Source organism: Trifolium pratense, linkage group LG5 (genome assembly GCF_020283565.1).
Source record: "Trifolium pratense cultivar HEN17-A07 linkage group LG5, ARS_RC_1.1, whole genome shotgun sequence".
Taxonomy (NCBI): Eukaryota; Viridiplantae; Streptophyta; class Magnoliopsida; order Fabales; family Fabaceae; genus Trifolium; species Trifolium pratense.
Window position 1 is genome coordinate 11359848 of NC_060063.1, and position 22272 is coordinate 11382119.

Genomic DNA, 22272 nt, shown 5'->3' on the forward strand with positions numbered 1-22272 from the left:
ATTTAAGATTTTCAACACCAATAAATAAGAACAATCTTATGGTTTTTTTTTTTTCGACTGGAAGATGATAGTTAGTTTCGTTTTTCAAAAGGGATGGAATTTTTGACTTTTTTGTTTTGTGTTTTTAGTATTGATTTAGATTTGAATTTTTTTTATTACTATGGTTGCCTTTTTGTTTTTTATTTTTTCATAAATTTTTAAGTGTGTGATTTGTTTTTTTATTTCTTAGTTTTAATTAAAACCAACTCAATTTTAGAAATAATGGGTCAAGTTTTCTGAATTTTTTTATCACTTTTTAAGTAGGCCCAAGTGTAAATAGTGAAAAGGATTCCCAATAATAGCTTTAAAACTACAATATTTAGGACTTGGTGAGGTTTTTTTTTTTAACAAAGAGGACTTGCTGAAACTTACTTTATGAATAATGGAAATAAAATAATGTGATATATTTTAGTCCTCATACAATTTAAATGAAAATAAAAAATCTATAATAGTATATAAAAAGATATGAAAATTTGGGCAAATTTTTTTTTTTTGTCATCAAAATTATACGAAAATCAAATATCTATAAGAAACCCACAATAACACAAGACATTTTTTTTTTTACATAACCTAGATAGAGAAATCCGCAGAAAGAGCTTATCAAGCACGCTAAAACAATTGGAATAAACAAATAAATATAATTGGTTGTGCTCTAAGTAATATGAAGTATCATTACATAAAGAAGAAGAATTGTTAGATGAATTTGAAATTTGTTGCTCCAACAAAAGCATCCCAGCCTTTGACCGATACACTGGTAAAAATAATATGAAAATTGTTACACAAAAAGAAAAAACCTTCGTACCATATTAAAAAACTACTGAATTTAATTTATATGCACCATCGGTGTAAAGTTATTTTACACATGCGTCCAATAAAAAACTGACACATATGTATGGTCATTAAAAAACATGATGTGTCACATTCATTAAATGACGTGGCAACACGTCACTTGATGTATGTGTAAAAATAATTTACACCGACGGTGCACAACAATTAAACTCAAAACTACTAAGCAAAGTTAAAACAATTATAAAGAATAAACTTACATCCACGTCTAATACTAATTTTTTTAATAACTCGAGTTCTTTGCAGACGTTTAAGTTTCATTTTTTCTATACGAATGCGTCGCATCAACCTGCTTAAATTACAATGCCCTATTGAATCAACCGTCATTATCAAAATTATGAATAAACTTGAAAAATAATTGTGCAATACTAAAATGAACTAAAGAGTTGAGAGATGTCAAAAAACATCCATATGTTCTCAAAATACAATGAAATGAGACAAACACCATTAAGTATTTATAAGAAAAAAAGGATGAATGAAACAACATAAAGGACAAATTGGGAATTTAGAGATCCAATAATTGAACCAGAATAAGACAAAATACATTATTTAACATCAATATAAATAATAATATATAAAATAGCCTACCTTAAGCTAAATTTAACTATGGTTGAAGACAAATATAAAGAAATACTCAATAGGTCGCTTAATTTTTTATTTTTTTTGCAATTTTTCAACTTAACTAAAATAAGTTAATATTATGATAGATGTGTATTTTTTGAGAATTACAATTACGATCTTGTCTTTTGAAAGGTTGCTTATAATAAGACACTTCTTAATAACTGATTACTTAATCAATTGAAACTAACTCAATAATGCATCTTTCCTAGAGCTATGTAGTGTGACTCAATAATGCATATTAGCTGTAGCTATGACATATAGATAACAGATGGAATAGTAACCTAGTGAATGACTAACCAAAACAAAGAGTGGCAACTTGACATCATAGGAAAAAAAAATCAAAATACATTTTAATCGGTAAATTTTAATATCGAGAACTTCATCAAGTAGTTTACGATAAACCAGTTATGAAAAAATTATAGCGAATACAAATTAAACAAAATCTACCGTCGATGAGTCTTGAAAACCCATCAAATAATTTTCAAAAATTTTTAATGAATATAATTTATACAATATAAATTTTTAACCAAATAATGTATTTTATAAAATTCTTATTCGATACATTACTCATCTATGATGGTGAAGACTAAATAATTAGCCATCAAATAATTATCCTTTTTAATTCTCATATAATATGATAAAATACACCACATTAATCAATTGTCTGTTGATAATCAGAAGAGAAACCACTGAATAATTTTAGCTACTAAATAACTATACTCTCCTTTGGGAAGACATAGATTCATAATTAAAAACACACAAACTAAATCAATACAATTATATTTTTCATCATAGTCCAAGAGAAATAAAAACACCATTAGTTAAAAACTCTGATACAATACAACCACAAGAGCCCAGGAAATAAATCAAAACGAATAACACTAAAATCAATACACCCATAAGAAAATCAACAAATTAACTAACGTGAACGACGGCGACGACGCAGGATCTGGACTTCGATAACATTATCACCAGTGGTGGCATTGAAGATAACGTTATCTCTGAACTTCAAGTTGTTCTCAGTCACAAATTTCTTCCAACAAGAGTAAACATATCTGTTTTCTTTATTTTGACCTGAAGTGAAAATCTTTGAATTGTAAACTCTTCCAGATGCAACATCAATAAGATAGATCTTCCTGTCAGAGTTCATTAAACAATTTCTGGTGTATTCCCTGGGAAAATTCTACAAGCAAAAATAACAAAACACAATATTAGAACATCCCAGCAAACGCACATAAAAATCGATATTAAGTAATAAGCTAAAGATCGAAAACAAATCAATTAAACTATACCAAGACATTTCTACCCCTAGAGATTGAGGAAGTAACGACCAACTCCCACTTGAATGAGGATCGAAATTGCATTCTTATGGAACCGCTGCACATAAGTCACACTTAATGTTCCATTAATTAGACTAGCTATTCTAAGGACTTTATTAGTTTGAAACAAACATAATAAAGAAATGCCTTATTATATATATTAAATATATAAATCAAAGTCATCATAAAAAAGACGATTCTATCAAAATAGATTGGCTTTTAGGGCTTACTCCAACAGGCCCTCCTCTTGAGGAGTCCAAAAAGGTTATTACAGCAAAGCAAGTATTACAGAATTCATCTGCTTCTGCTTCATTATCAACTCAAAATAAATTCACCCCATTAACCCCTTTAGCCTTACCAGCCTACTATCCCTCTTCATCGCCTAGAGGTATTAGGCCATCATTAAATTCAAAATTAGTTTCGCCATTAACTTTTGCTTTAAACACTCCGTCCTCATTAAATACCCCTTCAAGAATCCCAGATAAATTACCTTTCTACACCCCCCCAGATTCATTATCTTGTCCTTTCATGGAAAAAGATTACAAGAAGATTCTTTTTCTATTAGAACCAGAATTTAATTCCGATGGATCATTACTACAAATTACTTCCAAATTTTTCCCTCAAGGTTTTCATTATTTACCCTCTCACCCAGAAAAGTCCAGATTATTTTATGAGTTTATTTTAGTGGATACTGAATCCATTGATATAACTCATACTTTTGATAAGAATGATAAAAATAAAATTATTTTCTCAAAATTTAAAATTTTAAAAATATTATCACCTTCTGATTGGAAGGCTCATCCTTCTCATACCAGAAGTTTCACTAGGCGCTTTACTCCCCAGAATTACTCATATTATGACTACATGGAAGCCTGGTCCAATATGTTATATTATCAACCATTTGATCATTCTTGGTTCATCTGGTTTAAGAAAGACTTCCCCCTTAAGTTCTCATTATGGTTTATTAAATGGTTCCATGAATGGGGCCCAGAAATCAATATTTATCCAGATTATGCAGCTATAGCTTTTGAATTGTTTAGCTCAAGAATTAATGTGTCAGATCATTTAAAGGTATTAGCTTTTCATGCTACTTTCGGAATTTCGTGGATTACTTCATGGACTTTCAAAAAAGAATTATCAGTTCCAAATGCTAACATCTTCTGGATCGTTCGGAGCATAAGGATTAAATGGTGGAACAAATTTAACCCAGACTTAATTAAATCACACGTATTACAAGATTGGTTCAATAAAAACCCCAAGTGTTTCGTTACCAAAGAAGCCACAGAGAAGGAAGGAGAATTCTTAGCCGAAAAATCAAAATTTTTGGCCGATTTATCTTCTTCGACCAGCAAAAAAGAATTACTAAAGAAATTACAAGCAGCAATTTCGGAGTCAGACATTAACAACGATGAGGACTCGGGAGATTCGTCTCAAAGCTTAACCCGAGATAATGGAGACGATTGTTATGGGATTATAGATCTTCAAGATTAAAGGTATTATTGGTTCAAACAGCATTATTGTCATTATGGACGACACAATTATAGGGAATCTTTGCTTTTCAAAAAGATAGATTCGTGGCAGACATCATTATTATTACTTTTGACTATTTTGTAAAAGTTATTTGTTTGTATTAGAAATAATTTTCATGTAATTATTGTGTTTTAACTGACAGTTGTCAGTATAGGTTCTTCCTTCCTCTCTATAAAAGGAAGTTTAGTTTTCATTATGGATCATCGAAAAATTCTCTGAGTACAACAATCTGAAGAATTCTCGAGATCCTTTGTAAGTATCTTCCAATATAAATAAAATGTTTTCACTATATAATTTCTTCTTTCATATATTAACTTTTCAAGTTATATTTTTATTAAATATTGAATTAAATTTATTTCTTGATACCCTTCCATTATTCTCTCATCATATTTTATGGATTATGCTTTGTTCTTCTCAAATTATCATCAATTATAACGATCCATTACCAATGGTATATATATATATATATATATCACCATATTATGGTTTACAGGAATTATACAAATCTGCTGTACCATATATCATGAAAATGAGTATGTGGTTGATTTCAGAACTTGTGAAAGGGTTGAATGAACTCTTAAATTTCTGTTTGGAGGCTGCAAGATAATGTTGGATTCATTAGATGGATTTTGATTAAATGGTTGAATCATATAGATTCAAGCTATGATGATGAAGGGTTGTGTTGAAGTGTTAGTTAGCAGTTGAAGGGTTAGTTAGCAGATGAGACGGTTATTGTAAGTTTGTAAATCTCTTGACGTAAGAAACAAAGTTAGTAATCATTTTTTTTTACTAGAATCATGCTTTCATTCAATTTGTTAATCTCTGATGTAAGAAACAAAGTTAGTAATCTTTTTCTTGACTAGAATCATATGTTTTAATTCAATGTGTGAAACAAAGTTAGTAATTTTTTTTTTCTTTACTAGAATCATATATTTTCATTCAATGTGTGAAATAATATATAATGTGAAGTTTCCTTCATCCAAATTCTATCATTGAGCATATTGATTTGCATTCCAACGAATATGACAGCAACCAATATAACAATTTTCAACAATTAGAGTTAGTAATCTCAGTATCACGACAACGACATCGATACATCGATACATCGAAACTAATAATAATTTAGAAACATAAAATAATTAAATGTAATATAGACACATATGTGGCCCATTAGCTCAGTTGGTTAGAGCGTCGTGCTAATAACGCGAAGGTCGCAGGTTCGAGACCTGCATGGGCCAATGATTATTATTTTTGATTATAAAAAAAACACGTGTGTCACATGTCGATACCTACGTGAATTTGTAATGACATTTTTTTGACTTTGATTTTGTCCCAAAATAAATTATCTATATAACTTCCAAAGTCATTTTTTTTTTCCAATTTACCCTTTATGTGGGCCCCTGTTTATGTGTGGCATACTCAACCAATTTAATCATTATTACTAGTAATGAAAAATGTAAGGAACTTTCTCTCTTTTATTTATGCATTTTTCTTAAAGTGTGTGAAATGATCAAATAAGTCATTTTTCTCTATTGGCAAGCCAAAGCCACTAGTTGTATTATTCAAAGTTGAGTTCATTAAATCAAGAAATTTTGAGTTTAAGTGATTAACGGATTCATTCCAAGAAGAATTGTTTGGGAGAATTCGAGTTCAATTTCTGGTGATAACAAATTTTGACCAGACATTACTTACTACGTAGTCGAACTCTAGATTAACTAGACTTGTTCCCTTAAAAACTAGAGGTTAATAAACAAAATTGAGTTGATTTTTTTTTTTTGATCGGCAAATAAATTTTTTTTTTTACCGTAACAATCTTAACTCATTTCATTAATCAAAATAGTTTCAATACAGGATGGTATATAATCAAAGTCTTGGCGACTAGCAAAGGACAACGCCGCTCTTGCTAACAAGTGAGCAACATTGTTGGCTTGTCTCCTGGTAAAACTTATCCTAAAGTTTTGTAATTAACGTAAAGAAGTTTTGCACACGGCTAACATAGCACCAAATTCTGTACGTAGATTTAGTTTACCGCTAATGCCATCTACCACTAGTTTGCAATCTAGTTCTATAACAACATTAGCAATGCCTAAATTTCGTAACCAAGAAATAGCTGCTTTCAATCCCCATGCCTCTGCTTCGTATGGAAGTGGATTGCCATAACTCCATGTTGTTTTAGCACGGATGAAATTTCCTTTGTCATCTCTTAAACACATACCCGCACCGAAACAGTTTTGCTCCTTAAATATCGCCGCGTCGACATTACATTTAAGAATACCTTGCACCGGAGGTGTCCATATTACATGTACGGCTGATGCACTAGCGCTGACACTGCTTTCCTCCCTTGGAACATTTCTCGCTGCTACTGTATGTGGCAAAATAGCAGCGCTGGTCTGCTGTTTTTGATGAGATATTTGAGCTGTTTTCCATTGGTAAATGATATCGGTTGCTAGTTGTAAAGAGACCGATGGACGCAGTTCAATATCCTCCCATATCTTTTGATTTCTTCTCTTCCAGATACACCAAAAGGCAGCAACAAACAAGATAATATTATGTTGTGACAACAGTTCTAATAGAGAGAAAAATAAAGAAACAAAACCTTCAGCCGATTCAAACATGCCTTCAATTAAAGACCATAGCCCCGCTTCCTCCCAAATTTCTTGTGCCTTCACACAACCAAAGAAAACATGCCAATCATTCTCAAAATTATTTTGACAATAAGCACAAGTATGAGGACAATTTACACCCTTCCGTTGGAGTCGATATCTTGTCGGTAGACATCCTCTCGCCGCTCTGCAAAGAAACACCTTCATTTTTTGTGGAATTTTTAATCCCCAAATTTTTCCCCAATTTCCTTCGACTCTCAAACCCGTATTATCCACAAGATTTTCCATCGTGTAATAATAAGCGGATTTGACGCTATACTCACCATTTCTTGAATGCTTCCAACTAGGCACATCTTCTTGCATGTCACCAAACAAAGGAGTACTTAAAATACATTGAGCATCTCTCTCATTGAAAGAGTCCATAATTAAGCTCCTTCTCCACTCTCTACCACCCTCCTCTATCAAATCATTAACACGCATGTCCTCCCTTCCTAATATCATGGGAGTTGTAACATAAGAGTCCGCTCCATCTCTTAACCAAGCATCACGCCAAACTCTAATATTCTTTCCATCTCCCAACCGCCATCTAATGCCTCCCTTGACAATTACCTGTGAAGTGTGGATACTACGCCATATAAAACTTGGATTATGGCCCAAATTGGCCCCCAAAAAATTCCCTCTTGGATAATATCTAGCTTTGAAAATTCTTGCCACTATAGTATCATGGTTGGCTGCTAATTTCCAACCTTGCTTCCCTAGCATAGCCAAGTTGAATCCATATAGATGTCGGAATCCCATGCCGCCATGTTCCTTCCGCATTGTTAACTTGTCCCAACTCAACCAATTGATGCCTCTTCCATTGTTCCGATTTGATCCCCACCAAAATGAGTTTAGCATTCGTTGAATCTCTTCACCTAGAGTTGTGGGGAGAAGAAAAACACTCATGCAATATGTTGGTATAGATTGAGCCACCGATTTGATTAAGACTTCTCTTCCTGCCTTTGACAAGTGTTTGCCTGACCAATTCTGAATGCGTTGCCAGATGCGATCCCTGATGTAATTAAATATAGCCTTCTTTTTTCTACCCACCATAGATGGTAGGCCAAGATATTTATTTGACCCCGTGCTTTCAATTACCTGCAAAATATTTTGCACTTTCTCCTTCAATTCACCTGATGTATTTTTGCTGAAAAAAATCTCTGACTTTTGCATGTTGATAGCCTGGCCTGATGCTTCCTCATTTTTTTTAAGAGCTTCTACCAATACGGTAGCTTCTCTTTCTTCAGCCCTGCAGAATAAAAAACAATCATCGACAAATAAAAGATGAGTTAGTATTGGTGATCCCCTACAAACTTTCACCCCGTGAATTTCTCCACGAGACTCTAGTCTTTTTAGTAGGACCGAAAGACCTTCTGCACATATGATGAAAAGATAGGGAGATAGAGGATCCCCTTGTCGGAGTCCTCTACCCGGTGTTTGCAAACCAACCCTCTCTCCATTAACTTGCACATGATACTGCACACTTTCCATACACAATCCCATCCAATTGACCCATTTCTCATGATAGCCCATCATCCTCATCATGTTTTTCACATATCCCCAATTGACTCTATCATAAGCCTTACTGATATCAATTTTCAAGGCCACCTCTCCTACTCGTCCCCTCGTTTTACACTTCATATGATGCAAAATTTCAGAAGCTACCATCACATTATCAATTATGGATCGATTTTCTACAAAAGCCGATTGTTCTTGAGAAATGCATTTTGGTAATAACAATTTCAATCTATTCACCAACACCTTTGAAATAATTTTATAGAGAACATTACATAAAGAAATTGGCCTAAAATCCTTCATGGTGACAGGATTGTCTTTCTTTGGAATAAGCACAATGTTTGTTTCTACAACTTGCAAGGGAAAAGCACCTTGCTCCAACCACATAACCCCTGTCCTAAAAATTTCATCCCCGCTAATATCCCAAAATCTTTTATAAAAAAAGAGTACAAGGAGTACTATGAAGCTAAAAAAAAGAGCATACAATAGACACTGTCAAGGATATATTAAAACCCCTTACAATACTAAACACAAAGAAAACAGGGGACAAGCTAAGCAGAAGCTAAGCAACAGCAGAAAAACAATAGCAAGAAACCCCACCAACACAAACACGCCAGGAGCAAGAAGAACACCATCACATTGTCAGCAAAAAACCAGCACTTCAAAGAAACATTACCTAAGCAAACAGTCCCCAGGATTCCAAACCCATTCATATAGTAAGCATGGTGCTTCTGCATTTTTACTTAAGTGCCATTGCCATGACAATCTTTGGATTAAATCCACAGCATCTTCAACCACCCCAAAAACATTGTTAAAAATCTTCTCATTCCTACTCTTCCAAATCACCCACATAAAGGCCAACCAGACCAGGGAGAAACCTTTCCTGAGTCTCTTATTCCTCCCACTACAAACAAATGTCTCATACATAATCATGACCTCCGGCGGTAAAGAGAAGAGAAGAGAGAGAAACACAATGTAACCCTAGTCCAATTCACCGCCTCTCTCAAGCTCCTCTCCCCACCGTCACACTCAGCTCCTATCCACCGTGACGGACAGGATTCAATGAATCAACTTGCCACCGTCACGAATCACGAAAGAAATCGCTCAATCTCTCACCTTGGTAATTTTGGTGAAGTCATTATCCCTTTTCCCCTTTTCTTTTTCTATCAATTCTTGGTAATTTGAAAAATCAATTATCAATTCTTCGAACATGGATGTTTACCCTTTTTTTTTTGCTGTGTATTTGTTCAAATGTTAGGTTTTTGGCAACAACTTTGGGTGTTTGTAGTTCCAAAAGTTCATCTTGTTTCTTGGGTACGTACGAGCACAAATTTGTTTGCTTTGTTTGTAGTTTCAAAAAACCAAAAATTAAGAGAAAATAAGATGGCCATGTTATAATAATCTAGCAAAATTAAATCTTGTTGATGATATCTTGAAATCTAAAGATGATTGAAGTTGAAGCTTAAGAATAGATTGGGAGTTTTTTCTGTTTTTTGAATAACCTGCTTACATAGATGATGGTTAACTCTTTGTAAATCTCTTGTTTCTTGAAACATTTCTAATAAACATATGTGTATTTAATAATTGTTTGTTTCAACACCTTCTTGAAGCTTTTACTTATCAGTATTTTATGTTCCTGTAGACAAGGTCAAGGATGATTGAGTTGGTATTAAAAGGTTTGGCTACATTAGAGGTATGGTAGTTGTATTTGCATACAATTTTGTAACTAGTTTTTTGTTGTTGTTGCGATTAACTGCATACTAGTTAGACGAACTTTGATTGGATTGTTTCAGTGGTGGACTTGATTTTATTGACTTGTGTGTTTCACATAAACACTCTTGCTCTCTTGTAAAACATTTCTTCAATTGATGCAGTTTTGGCGAACTCAAACAAATTGTTTGTGAACCATAATTGTATGAATAAGCTTGTATTGTGAACTGGCATCACTTCTATCATTATATTTTGAAAATTACATTACATAAAGTTAACAGGGTTGTCTATTCACCCGTGTCAACAATTTTGGTTCAATTGCTGTATCCTCTAGCAAGATCTTCTTATATGTTTAATGGGCAAGGGCAATGTGGTGCTATAAGTTCCCACGATGGTAGAGTACAGGGAAGGGTTAGACTCAGTTAGGATCTATCATAGAAAGTCATATCTTGCATTTGCAATAGTTTTATTCCACAATTTGAACCATCAACTTCTTCATAGTCAAGTCACATTGTAACAAATCTATTTGTTAGGCCAAATGGCCAACGATCCCTTAGCTATATATGTTTAATATAGTCTTTTCTTTAATGTGTATGGCTATATTTATATTTTTCTCTTTTAGATGTTAGCTTGTCAATGGTTAATAATACGGAATTTTTCCATGATTTTTTAGGGACTATACAAATCCTACGCTTCCTGTCAATCATAGTGCTATTGAGGGGGCAGCACAGGTATTTTATTGTTGTATTCTTCAATAACTTTTTGATTTTTCTATTTTAGTATGTGTTAACAATTTGTAATCCTCAGCCTGTTATTGGTCCCGATGGAAAGAGGAGAGAACCGGAGAGCAATGTACTTTTGGCTGCCATTGGAAATATGAAGTATGCTGTTACTGTTGACGTCATCAACACGGTGAGAATTTATATATTTCAGTAAAACTTCCTAATTAGTGTGTGAATATACCCTAATGCTGGTCTATCTTTACAGGTTTTTTCTGCATTTGGTACTGTCCTGAAAATTGCCATGTTCGAAAAGAATGGTCAAACTCAGGCACTAATTCAGTACCCAGGTACCAATCCTTTTTGTCTGTTAGTTCTTGAGTTTGTGCACTACGTTCCATTTTTATATACAATTTCTAGTATATATATGCATACTTTCTTTCCTCTATTTTCTTATCCTTCAATTTGGTGGTTCCTTGTGTGCTTAATGCCGAGAATTAGTATTCGCAAAATAGTGTTTAGATTGAATGATTGATAACCAATGGTCTAGTTTTCGGTTGTTTTGACCATTTCATATCAGTTCTATTCCATATTTTGTCCTTTTTGTTGATTATTTCATTAACCAAATGCTTTCCTTCTGCTTTAGTGTTGAACGTGGATGTTTTTTTTGTTGCTAATGGATGGATAGAAATAATTATGGTACTTCTCTATGATTTTGAGATTTTTTTTGTTTTTTGTTTTTTGTTTTTGCAGATGTTACGACGGCAGCAGCTGCTAGAGAAGCTTTAGAGGGGCATTGCATATATGATGGTGGCTATTGTAAGCTTCATCTATCATACTCTCGTCATACTGATCTCAATGTAAAGGTATAAAAATGTGTTTTTGGGTTAATGTTAATGAGGGAAAAAAATTTAAGAGATATTCTTAGAAGCAATGTGGGCACTTTCTTGATCGGAAACAGATTTGATACTTAGATGTATGCTTTTATGGTAATTTGTTTATGACAATTGAATGAAACTGAGTCTAATTTTACTGTAATATGTTTTGGTTTCAGGCTTTCAGTGACAAAAGTAGAGACTATACAGTACCACAAGTTCCTGTAACAGCTTGGCAAAATCCTCAGGCTGCACCTATGTACCCAACCAGTTCCCCTGGTTTTCAGACTCAAGTTCCTGGAGGACAAGGGCCATCATGGGATCTAACTCAGCATGCAGTTAGACCGGGTTAAGTACCTGTTCCCGGTGCTTATCCTGTTCAAAATGGTGCATATCCTACTATGTCCGCCTACGCGTCCGCAGCTATGCCTACCGCTTCCTCGCCTCTTGCTCAAAGCAGCCATCCCGGGGTTCCACACAATGTAAATTTACAGCCTAGTGGTGGTTCAACTTCCGGTCCTGGTTCCTCGCCTCACATGCAAACCAGCTTTGGTGCTCAAGGATTGGTTCGGCCTGGGGTGCAGCCAAATGCAAGACCTGGTGGTGATTCACCTTCAGGTCAGCATTATTATGGTTAGAAAGTTATAGTTTTACTTTTAAACGTCAATTCAATCAAAAAGCAGAATAGCTTCAATGATGGAAGAGTGATAATATTACTAAGCTGCTGTTTAGTTGGAAAGTACATCATGACATCATCGATATTTATTAGTAATTTTAATAATGAAATTTAATTTGCAAGCTTTGGAATTGCATATACTTATAATCTCTTTCTCTCTTCTTCATTACTCATTACTGGCTACAGCAGTTACTGAATTGGGCAATGGAAAGCCAAAGTTCTATTCTACTCGTGATAATCTCTTTTTGCATAAAATGGCGATTACCAACAAATCACGTGTGGTTGTTCTCAACAAGGTGAACACTTAGTATTTAAATAGGTGTTCTTTATTATTCAACTTCTATAAATGACTCACGTATGATATCATTTCTTTTACAACTGCTATCTTCAAATAATTTGATATACATTAGATTAGTGTTACATTAGATTTAGAAACACTAAATACCTATTGTTTTATGAAATGTGTAATTATTATGTGATTAAAATCTGATGGATTGGTATTCTATTTATTAAGTTCTTAGAGATTTCTGGTCTTTGAGATCAGCTTTTTTTTTGTATATAGTAATATATAATATAATAGTAAAACTTTTTGATTGAGAACCTTTATGTAAATGTAGAAAATCAGCCTCTTCCTTCTTTGCTGCCTATGATGCCTAATGCCAGGATGGTACTGCAACTTCTGTATGCAGGGCTCTCGATGCAATTGCAGACGTATCTATACCAGGTATGAATGTTAAGTTAGCACTATTTATTTAACTTTACATTGTTTCTCATGCTGTATATATGTATATCAAGAAATGCTATTTGATAGAAAATGATTTTTTTTTTTTAAATGAAAATAGAAAGCCTACATTGTTTTAAATTCTATGAAATAGACGGACCTGATGTAAAAAATGGAATGACCCTGATGGAAAAAATAGAATGTCCTCATGGAAAATATATGGTATTTGAACCTATACGGTTCGATAAATGGGAGGATGATGATACAGTGACCCTTAAAGGAATGAAAAAAGAAAGCCTACTTTGTTTTAAATTCTATAAAATAGAATGAACCGATGGAAAAAATAGAATGTCCCTGATGGAAAATATATAGTATTTGAACCTATACGGTTCGATAAATGGGAGGATGATGATACTGTGACCCTTAATCGAATGAAAATAGAAAGACTACAACCGCTAGGCTATATTGAATGCATCAAATATTTTTGGGGCCTTCATTATATAATATAAATAAGGGTCTTGGTAACGAGTGTTTCCGAGGCACTTTTTAAGCATTCTATTAAAAGAAACTTTTTATTAAAAACTTAAACACTCCAATTTCCAATGCCTTGTCTTTACGCATTTCTATCAAAATTCAATAAAAAGAACTTACTATTTAAGAGCTTAAAGAGTGCCCCTGAGGCACTATTTAGCATTTGCCTATAAATAAATATATGTGGCCAAAGTTTAAGCCAAAATGGTCTTAAAAATTAGAGGTCTAAAGCCCTAGCTTTGTTAGCTTTAGGGTATGGCCGGCCCTGTGTTTGACAGGAACCATACAAGTGTGTTAAACCGTATATATCATAGGAATTGTAAGCCTACCTCTAATCATCGAAAACTATTATGCGATCCTTGCATGCCTTGCAACCATAATCATAAAAATATGTATGCAGTTGCTTATTGGACTTTTGAAGGGGATAAATGAATTCTTTCAATTGTGTTTGGAAGTTGCAAGGTAGTATTGAACTCACCTTTGTTATATATAATGAATGACACGATATTCAAGGTGGGGTTGAAGTTGTTTTGTTAGCAATTGTGATTTGTGACAGTTATTGTAGATTGGAGAATCAGTTGTTTTATGACATTATGCAATGGCTGAAAATATTAGGAAAAAAAGAGTTCGTACATTTTATTAACAATTGTTGAAAAGTTACCAAGGTTTGCAACACAATTCATTAAGGTAAATATAAACTTTGATATCTTTAATTTTAGACTTAATTAGTATTTTGGTCCCCTAAAGATATGACTAACGGAAAGAATCGTTATGATTGACGGATGTATTTTTAAGGGACTTAAATAAAACTTTTTTTTTTCTTTAAGAGACTAATATGAAACCAAAAATATCCACAATACTAATTAAGCCTTAATTTTAACTTTGTTAGAAATTGTGACAGGTATTGTAGGTTAGAGAATTAGTTATTTTGAGACATTATGCAATTGGCATATTTTGCTAGTATTAGTAGGTAGTTAGTTAATCTCTTGCAGCTTTATGTTAAGTGAATCGAATATATCTCCAAATTGATCTTCATATTGTCTCTTTTTAATTTTTTTCTCTTTTTTTTCCTCTCTAATTTTTCCTTCTTATTTACACCTAAAAATAAATTGTATATTAACCAAAATCGACAGAATGGCGAATTTCCTTCCATTGATAGAAGGATAGTCGAGTGCCAATATAGTTAAATGCGTATTAGTCGAATCTTTCTTATGTTTACTAAAGTCTATCAAGGTCACAATCACAATTTGTGGCGGAACTAGGAATATTTTTTAGGGTGGGCTGTCGAATCTTTCTTATGTTTACTCATGAAGTTGTTGAAGATAAGAAAAAATGCGGTGAAAGATTGAAGAAGAAGAAGAAGAAGCATATTGAAAACTTCAAAAACTAATTTTCATTGATTGATTCACAAAACGGTTACAAGCACCTTTATATAGGTGAAGGAAGTTATAACAAACTTCTAACAAAGTACTAGCTAGGCTACTCTACATAAGCTGTACACTAAGCAAAGATACACAAGCACTAAGAGAGGTAGCTTATATATCAAGCAACTGTAGAGTGTAATACCCTCCCTCAAGCTAAACATGGTAAATGTCAATCATGTTGAGCTTGGAAATGAAGGAATGAAAGGATTTTGGAGGAAGAGGCTTGGTGAAGAAATCCGCTAGTTGAGATTTGGTGTGAATGAGAAGCAATTTGAAAACATCATGTTGCAATTTTTCTCTAACAAAGTGGCAATCAATCTTAAGATGCTTGGTGCGTTCATGGAAAACAGGGTTAGCAGCAATATGAAGTGCGCTTTGGTTGTCACAATATAAGACATGAGGCTTGACACATGACACTCTTAAATCTTTGAGCAAATAAGCAAGCCATTGAAGTTCACAAGCAGCAAAAGATAAGACACGATACTCTGCTTCTGAAGAACTACGAGCTATAGTGTGTTGTTTCTTGGCACGCCATGAAATCAAAGAGGAGCCAAGGAAGAAGCAATACCCTGAAGTGGAGCGTCGTGTATCAAGGCAACCAGCCCAATTAGCATCAGTAAAACCAAGCAATTGCAATTTTGAAGTCCTGCTAAAGAACAATCCACGACCAGGTGAACCTTTGAGATATTTGACGACTCTACAAGCAGTATCATAGTGAACTTGTGTAGGTGAGGTCAGAAATTGACTAAGTTGTTGAGTGACAAAGGCAATGTCTGGCCTAGTGGTAGTGAGATACAACAGTTTTCCAACCAATCTTCTATAGCTAGCAATATCTTCAAATAGTGGAGATGTATCTTGATGTAACTTGACAGAAGGGTCAAGAGGTGTCTTTGCAGGCTTAGCTCCAAGCAAACCAATATCTTGTAACAAATCAAGGCAATACTTGCGTTGACAAAGAGTTATAAATTGTGACAGGTTTTGTAGGTTGGAGAATTAGTTGTTTTGAGACATTATGCAATTGACATATTTTGCTAGTATTAGTAGGTAGTTAGTTAATCTCTTCCAGCTTTATGTTAAGTGGATTGAATATATCTCCAAATTGATCTTCATATTGTCTTTTTTTTTTCTCTTTTTTTCCTCTCTAATTTTTCCTTCTTATTTACACCTAAAAATAAATTGTATATTAACCAAAATCGACAGAATGACGAATTTCCCTCCATTGATAGAAGGATAGTCGAGTGCCAATATAGTTAAATACGTACTAATCGAATCTATCTTATGTTTACTAAAGTCTATCAAGGTCACAATCACAATTTGTGGCGGAACGAGTTACAAAGAGTTGAACCCGGACCATCCATTTACATGACAAACAATACCATCCGGCCTATTGTTCCAACATGAACAAATATCGCGTGAACTAATATATATAAAGTATATATTTTTAATTTTATAAAATTTCAAGGTCATGAATGTAATTTCTCATTTTTTTCGGCGGTGGCCACAGCCCTCCCCGGTCACCCCGGTTGCGCCTATGCTCTTAAGAAATTATAATAATAGATTAATTCATGACGCATATTTGTCATCTTTATTTCTAATAGTTGAATATTTTCCATTTTGTCACCGTGATACATACACCTCACCTTATGAGAAATTAATCAATGACATACTCCTGCATAATGACAAGTGCACAACCTTAAAGGTGAACCAATAATATTACTACATTCACCTATGCCCTGAACAAATCTTGAAGCACAATTACTATTGCAACATGCATTGCCACATTGAGTATTACAAGGTCCAAGATTACTCGTGCATTTCCTTTCAGGTGGGCCTGGAATTGGAGCACAACTGTAATTACAAGTGCAAAGGCCCAAGTTGCAAGTCCCTTGTCCACCACTCCACTTGGCTTTACATCTTTGGTTACAACTTCCAATTGGACCACATGCTCCCATTGGTTCTGAGCATACATCTCCCTCCACTTTCATTTGCCCTGTAATCCATAATCCACATCCATATATTATAAAGGCTTAATTAATAAAATGGTCCCTTAAAGACATTTTTGGTTTCAGATTAGTCCCTTAAAAAAAAAAAGGTCCAAATAGGTCCCTTAAAGAAAAAAAAGTCCGAATAGGTCCCTTAAAGACATCTCCGTTAATCAGTTTGGTCCCTAAAAAGAGGTCTAAATAGGACCAAACTGATTAACGGATATGTCTTTAAGGGACCTATTCGGACTTTTTTTTCTTTAAGGGACCTATTTAGACCTTTTTTTCTTTAAGGGACCAATATGAAACCAAAAATGTCTTTAAGGGACCATTTTATTAATTAAGCCTATTATAAATCACCATTTCAATAAAGGATGGAATAATATCATTTAATGTTATTTTGAAGAAAATATTTGCCTACAAGGGTATATGTTATGATCTTTACTAAAAAAAAAAATACTCCCTCCGTCGCAAATTATAAGGGAAAATAAAAAAAATCACACTTATTAAGAAAAAGTAAAATATGATAATTTGAAATATGTTTTTGTGTATTTTTCTTGGAATAAGTTGTATAAGAAGATGTAAAAACAATTTTTATTGGTTGTTGTTTATTGAGAAATTGGAAGAAAGAAAAAATTAATTTGCATTTAATTTTATGAGAATAAGGAAAAAACATTTTTAAAATTTACTTTTTCATTTATAAAATATGCCAAACATTGATGTTTCATTTATAAAATATCATAATGTTGAGTAAGAGAGTTACCTATAACAACTAAAACGAGAATGATATAGAGAAAATAAATTGAGATTTGATTCGCCATGTATATAGAAGAATTGTATTTTTTCTAAAGTTTTCTTTTTGTTCTATTTTTTAAGCTATGATTCTTGGGATGCTTTTGATGTGATACTTATAGCTTAGCAATATTTGACTTTTAAACTTAATTTTGTGGTCAACTCTCATAGAGCATTTAAGTTAAAAATAAAAACTCTCATACAGCATTAACTCTTAACTCATACGCTCTACATTCCTTTTTAAGCGTTGCATTTTGACCATGTATGTGCATTATTTTTTTTTGGTAATAATGTATGTGCATTATTCATACTTTGTCTGTAAATTTTTTAATATATAAGATATCGTTCAATTTATGTTAATGAATATTTTCAAAATATATATTTTTTATAATTTTTATAATAGATAATTAAATATATTAGAATATGTTTGGTGCGCAAGATAAGATAGTGACATGATAGATATAGAACAGGATAAGGATATGATAGAATATCAACATGATAACAATCATCCTATTAAGTGTTTGGGGCACACAAGATAACAAACATGATAACTATTATATCATGTTTTTTTTTAACAAATACTTGCTCATAATAATATGATAAGATATATAACATATTTAAATGACAAAATTATGCTTGTAAAACAATTGTTATTTTTTAAAAATTATTTTATTATTCTTTGAATTTTATAAATAAAAAATATAAATAAGTAATCAAATAACTTTATATAATTTTAAATAAAAATCATGAGAAAATAATCAAGTTTAATTTTTTATATGAATCATAATCAAATAAATAACTCAATTATACATGCTAGATGATCTAAATAAATATACGATATACATCATACGTTAATAATAAAACTAACATGGCAAAAAAATTCTATTTAATTTGTTATAAATTTAAATTAATATCCCTATTTTGCAAATTTTTAATAATTTTTTTAGTAATTATAGTATAATTTTGATGTTTTAGATTATGTAAATTACAAAATTACCCTTGTGAGAAAATCACACACACACATTATTTTATATATAATTAATTATTTTATTATTTATATTTTATTAATTATTTTTTTTTTATTTTAAAATATATTTTATAGAATAAGTCAGTAAATTATTTTCTTATCCTATCTTGCTAGTAACCCAGCTAAAATACAGGATAAAAATTTTAAATAGAGAGACATGATAGACTAAACTTCAGGATTAACTTATCATATCATGTTGTCTCGTCAAACACTCGATTGAGACATGATATGATACAGTTATCCTATCCTGTATCTTATTTTGTGCATCAAAAGAGCCCTTAGTGGTTAAAGTTGTATATTGACATGTTTAAAAGGACTAATTTGACTTGCGTAAAAACAAAAAACAAAGCACTAATTTGACCTTAACTAAATAAAAAACCCAAGGAAACAAGGTATAAGGAGGATCTCTTCCCAGGTTAACCTTTGGTTTATGCGTCCAATGCCATATTATTTAGAGGATAGAAGTGTTATTTTTTATTTATTAATTTGATAATATTGTTCATAGTCCGATTATATCACTCACACTCATTATCAGTTAAAAAAATATAAAAAAAAAAAAAAGTTTCACACTTAGTCACTTTATAGGGTACCAAACTTTAAAGAATAGGTATACTTTAAAAGTTCCTAGCATCCTCACTGCCTGTTGCCAGGACACAGTCATGCACCTTCTTTGCCTCTTCATCTTCTCGTCCAACTTGCGAATTGTCTCCAGTTTTCTTTGTCCCTTCATCTTCTCCAGTTTGTGCATTGCCTGCTCCAAATTGGTTGAGACCTTCTATTAATTATGAACTCCAAATTTAGACTACAAAAGTTTAATATGTTTTTGGGTTGATAGCACTTTTTTCCTCTATAATATTAGCGAAATCCAATTTACTCATGTAAAGATTTCTTTTCTGTGGTTCCACACTTGTAATTTAAACATTTGTGATACTGATACACCGTGCCATGCCATCTTACTGTAAAAATACGCTGATGTGACAAGCTTGATTTTTATTTCTTTTTGATTATTTTTTAGGGTTAAATAAGTTTTTAGTGTCACAGACCTGCGAATGTTGGTCGACAACAGGCCTTTCACAGGTTCTTCAGAATGCAGCGTATCAGCACGGGACAGTAGCAGACAGGGTATTTAAAATGTGCATAAACGAGGACAGTGTGACGGTAGGGAGCGTAGCATCGTTATTTTGGTGCATTTGACATAATCAAAACAACAAGAAATGAAATGACAAGATTCAGACACCGAGCCAAGTTGGAAGAATGGCGTTCGCCTTTTGGAACGAGTGGTTTACTGTCCACCAGTTGCAGTGTCATAGTGTTCCTGTCGGGGATCCTATGCCCGTTCGATGGGAGAAACCAAGAGTGGGATGAATCAAATGTAATGTTGATGCAGCATTTGTAGGTGGATCCGGTGTGACTTCTATGGGGCTTTGTTTTCGCAATACCAATGGACAATTTGTGGCTGGTTTGACTCAATGGCAGCAGTCTGTTTACTCAGTAGTGGAAGGTGAAGCATGGGCTCTATTACATGCAATGAAAGAGGCTATTCATCGTGAATTTGAGAAAGTTCATTTTGAAAGCGATTCAATGTTGTTGGTTGACACTATCCATTCGAGAAGACTAGGCAATTCCGAGTTTAATTCAATTATTAATGACATTATGAAGGTGTGAAAACACAAGAAGGGGGGGGTTGAATTGTGTTTTAGTCAAGTTTAAAACTTTTTCAAGTTCTTAACTTAACTTCAACAGTAGCGGATAAATAACACAATAAAACAAGTTAAGAGATAGAGAGAGATCACACAAGCACTTTATACTGGTTCCTCTCACAAAACGAGAGTAGTCCAGTCCCCTTGCACTTCCAAGGGATTTCACTATAATCACACAAGATTACAACTGCTCAAGCACACAAGCAAGAGACTTCACCACAATGCTCAAGCACACAAGCAAGAGACTTCTCAAGTACAAATGTAATGAAAAATAGAATGAATACAACAGCTCTTTAATCAGAACCTAGAAGAACAAATACTAAATATTTGAACTAAAAGTGCAACAACACAGTTCAGAGGTTCAGAGCTTGGATGTGGAATTCAGAGTTTGTTCGAGCGTGTAAATAATCCTTGATTATATTTTCAACTGATTCCTTTAGTATATAAATAACTAGAAAAGAGTCGTTGTGAAGATGACCGTTGAAGTAGATAACCTTTTGTCTTCAAGCAGCCTGTCTTGATGCAGTTTGGTTGTATCTAAAACTGAGTAAGAGTTTCAGGTACTTTGACTACTGCAGAGAAGACTTTCCTTATTCAGCTAACACAACTGATGACCCACGTTCTCAAAAGAGGACAGACAGAAAGAGAGTAGCTGTTCTGATCAGGCTTGAAAGGTCCTTTTCTTCATTGGTAGAAGAGTTGACTTGCAAAAGAGAATCTTTACAAACTTCAAGAAGATCATCAGAGTTTGATGAAGCTAAGACCTTAAGAAGTTCTGAAGACTTCATCGTCTGAAGATTACAACTTCTGAGTTACAAGATCTTCTGAACGCTTGCAAACTTCTGAACTCCTTATCTTCTGATCTTTAATCAGAGTTTAATTGAATCTAAGTCCTGCACACTTAAATTAAATTTTTAGTCCTTCCAATTGTTTATTAATACTTTGTTATCATCAAAACCTTAAAAGATTTAGGGGCAAACATTTTTAAATCAATTTTGTTCCAACAATCTCCCCCTTTTTGATGATGACAAACATAAGTATTAATTGACAATTGTTGTTAAATTAACTTATCATGTTTCTCTTAGGTTTATGAGGTTTGCAAGCTCCCCCTAAGATTGATACTCCATAAAGCCTAAGCTTTAAGTTTTATCCATGATATTTTAATTTAGTATAAGATTAAGATAATTTGGAATAAAACAAATTTCATATCTTTCTTCAGAGTGAGAGGTTTGCAAGCTCTCCCCCTAAGTCTCATAAGGCTAAGTTAAAATTGCACTCTTAACTTATCCTTACTTATGAAATTTATTTCAGTTTCAACTTACTTAGTCTCCACATTGAAATACGTAAAACAACTTAAAAGAAACAACTTTTAACTTAACAGATAAAAGCGTGAGCGTGGTTTCAGCTTTGAAACTTATCACTTATCAATTAATGCGTAACCTACTCCCCCTTTTGTCATTATCAAAAAGTAAAAAAAATTTATATAACCAAGACAGTCAAAGAAGGAAATTGGTTGTTACAAAGGTGAATTTATTTCAAAAAGCGAAAATCAAAGCGCCAAAAACGCTATAAAAGAGAGCTTGATTGACAAACATTCTTCACA

At 33.1% G+C, this 22272-nt stretch overlaps 2 protein-coding genes and 1 non-coding gene across 3 annotated transcripts; 2 read left to right on the forward strand and 1 right to left on the reverse strand.

The window, feature by feature from the left end:
* Nucleotides 1-2275: 2275 nt before the first annotated feature.
* LOC123884018 lies at nucleotides 2276-2880 on the reverse strand. Its single transcript, XM_045933005.1, has 2 exons — nucleotides 2799-2880; nucleotides 2276-2689 (listed from the first exon to the last, which is right to left on the reverse strand). The coding sequence occupies exons 1-2, from the start codon at nucleotides 2868-2870 to the stop codon at nucleotides 2426-2428; spliced, it is 336 nt and encodes a 111-aa protein (XP_045788961.1). The 5' UTR covers nucleotides 2871-2880; the 3' UTR covers nucleotides 2276-2425.
* Nucleotides 2881-5519: 2639 nt separating this feature from the next.
* TRNAI-AAU lies at nucleotides 5520-5593 on the forward strand. The gene has a single exon. It is a non-coding gene; the product is annotated as a tRNA-Ile (tRNA).
* A 5020-nt stretch (nucleotides 5594-10613) lies between these two features.
* On the forward strand, nucleotides 10614-16277 carry LOC123886046 (polypyrimidine tract-binding protein homolog 1-like). Its single transcript, XM_045935382.1, has 8 exons — nucleotides 10614-10633; nucleotides 10896-10953; nucleotides 11030-11134; nucleotides 11210-11291; nucleotides 11695-11807; nucleotides 11996-12434; nucleotides 12679-12788; nucleotides 13110-16277. The coding sequence occupies exons 1-6, from the start codon at nucleotides 10614-10616 to the stop codon at nucleotides 12167-12169; spliced, it is 552 nt and encodes a 183-aa protein (XP_045791338.1). The 3' UTR covers nucleotides 12170-12434; nucleotides 12679-12788; nucleotides 13110-16277.
* Nucleotides 16278-22272: the final 5995 nt, after the last annotated feature.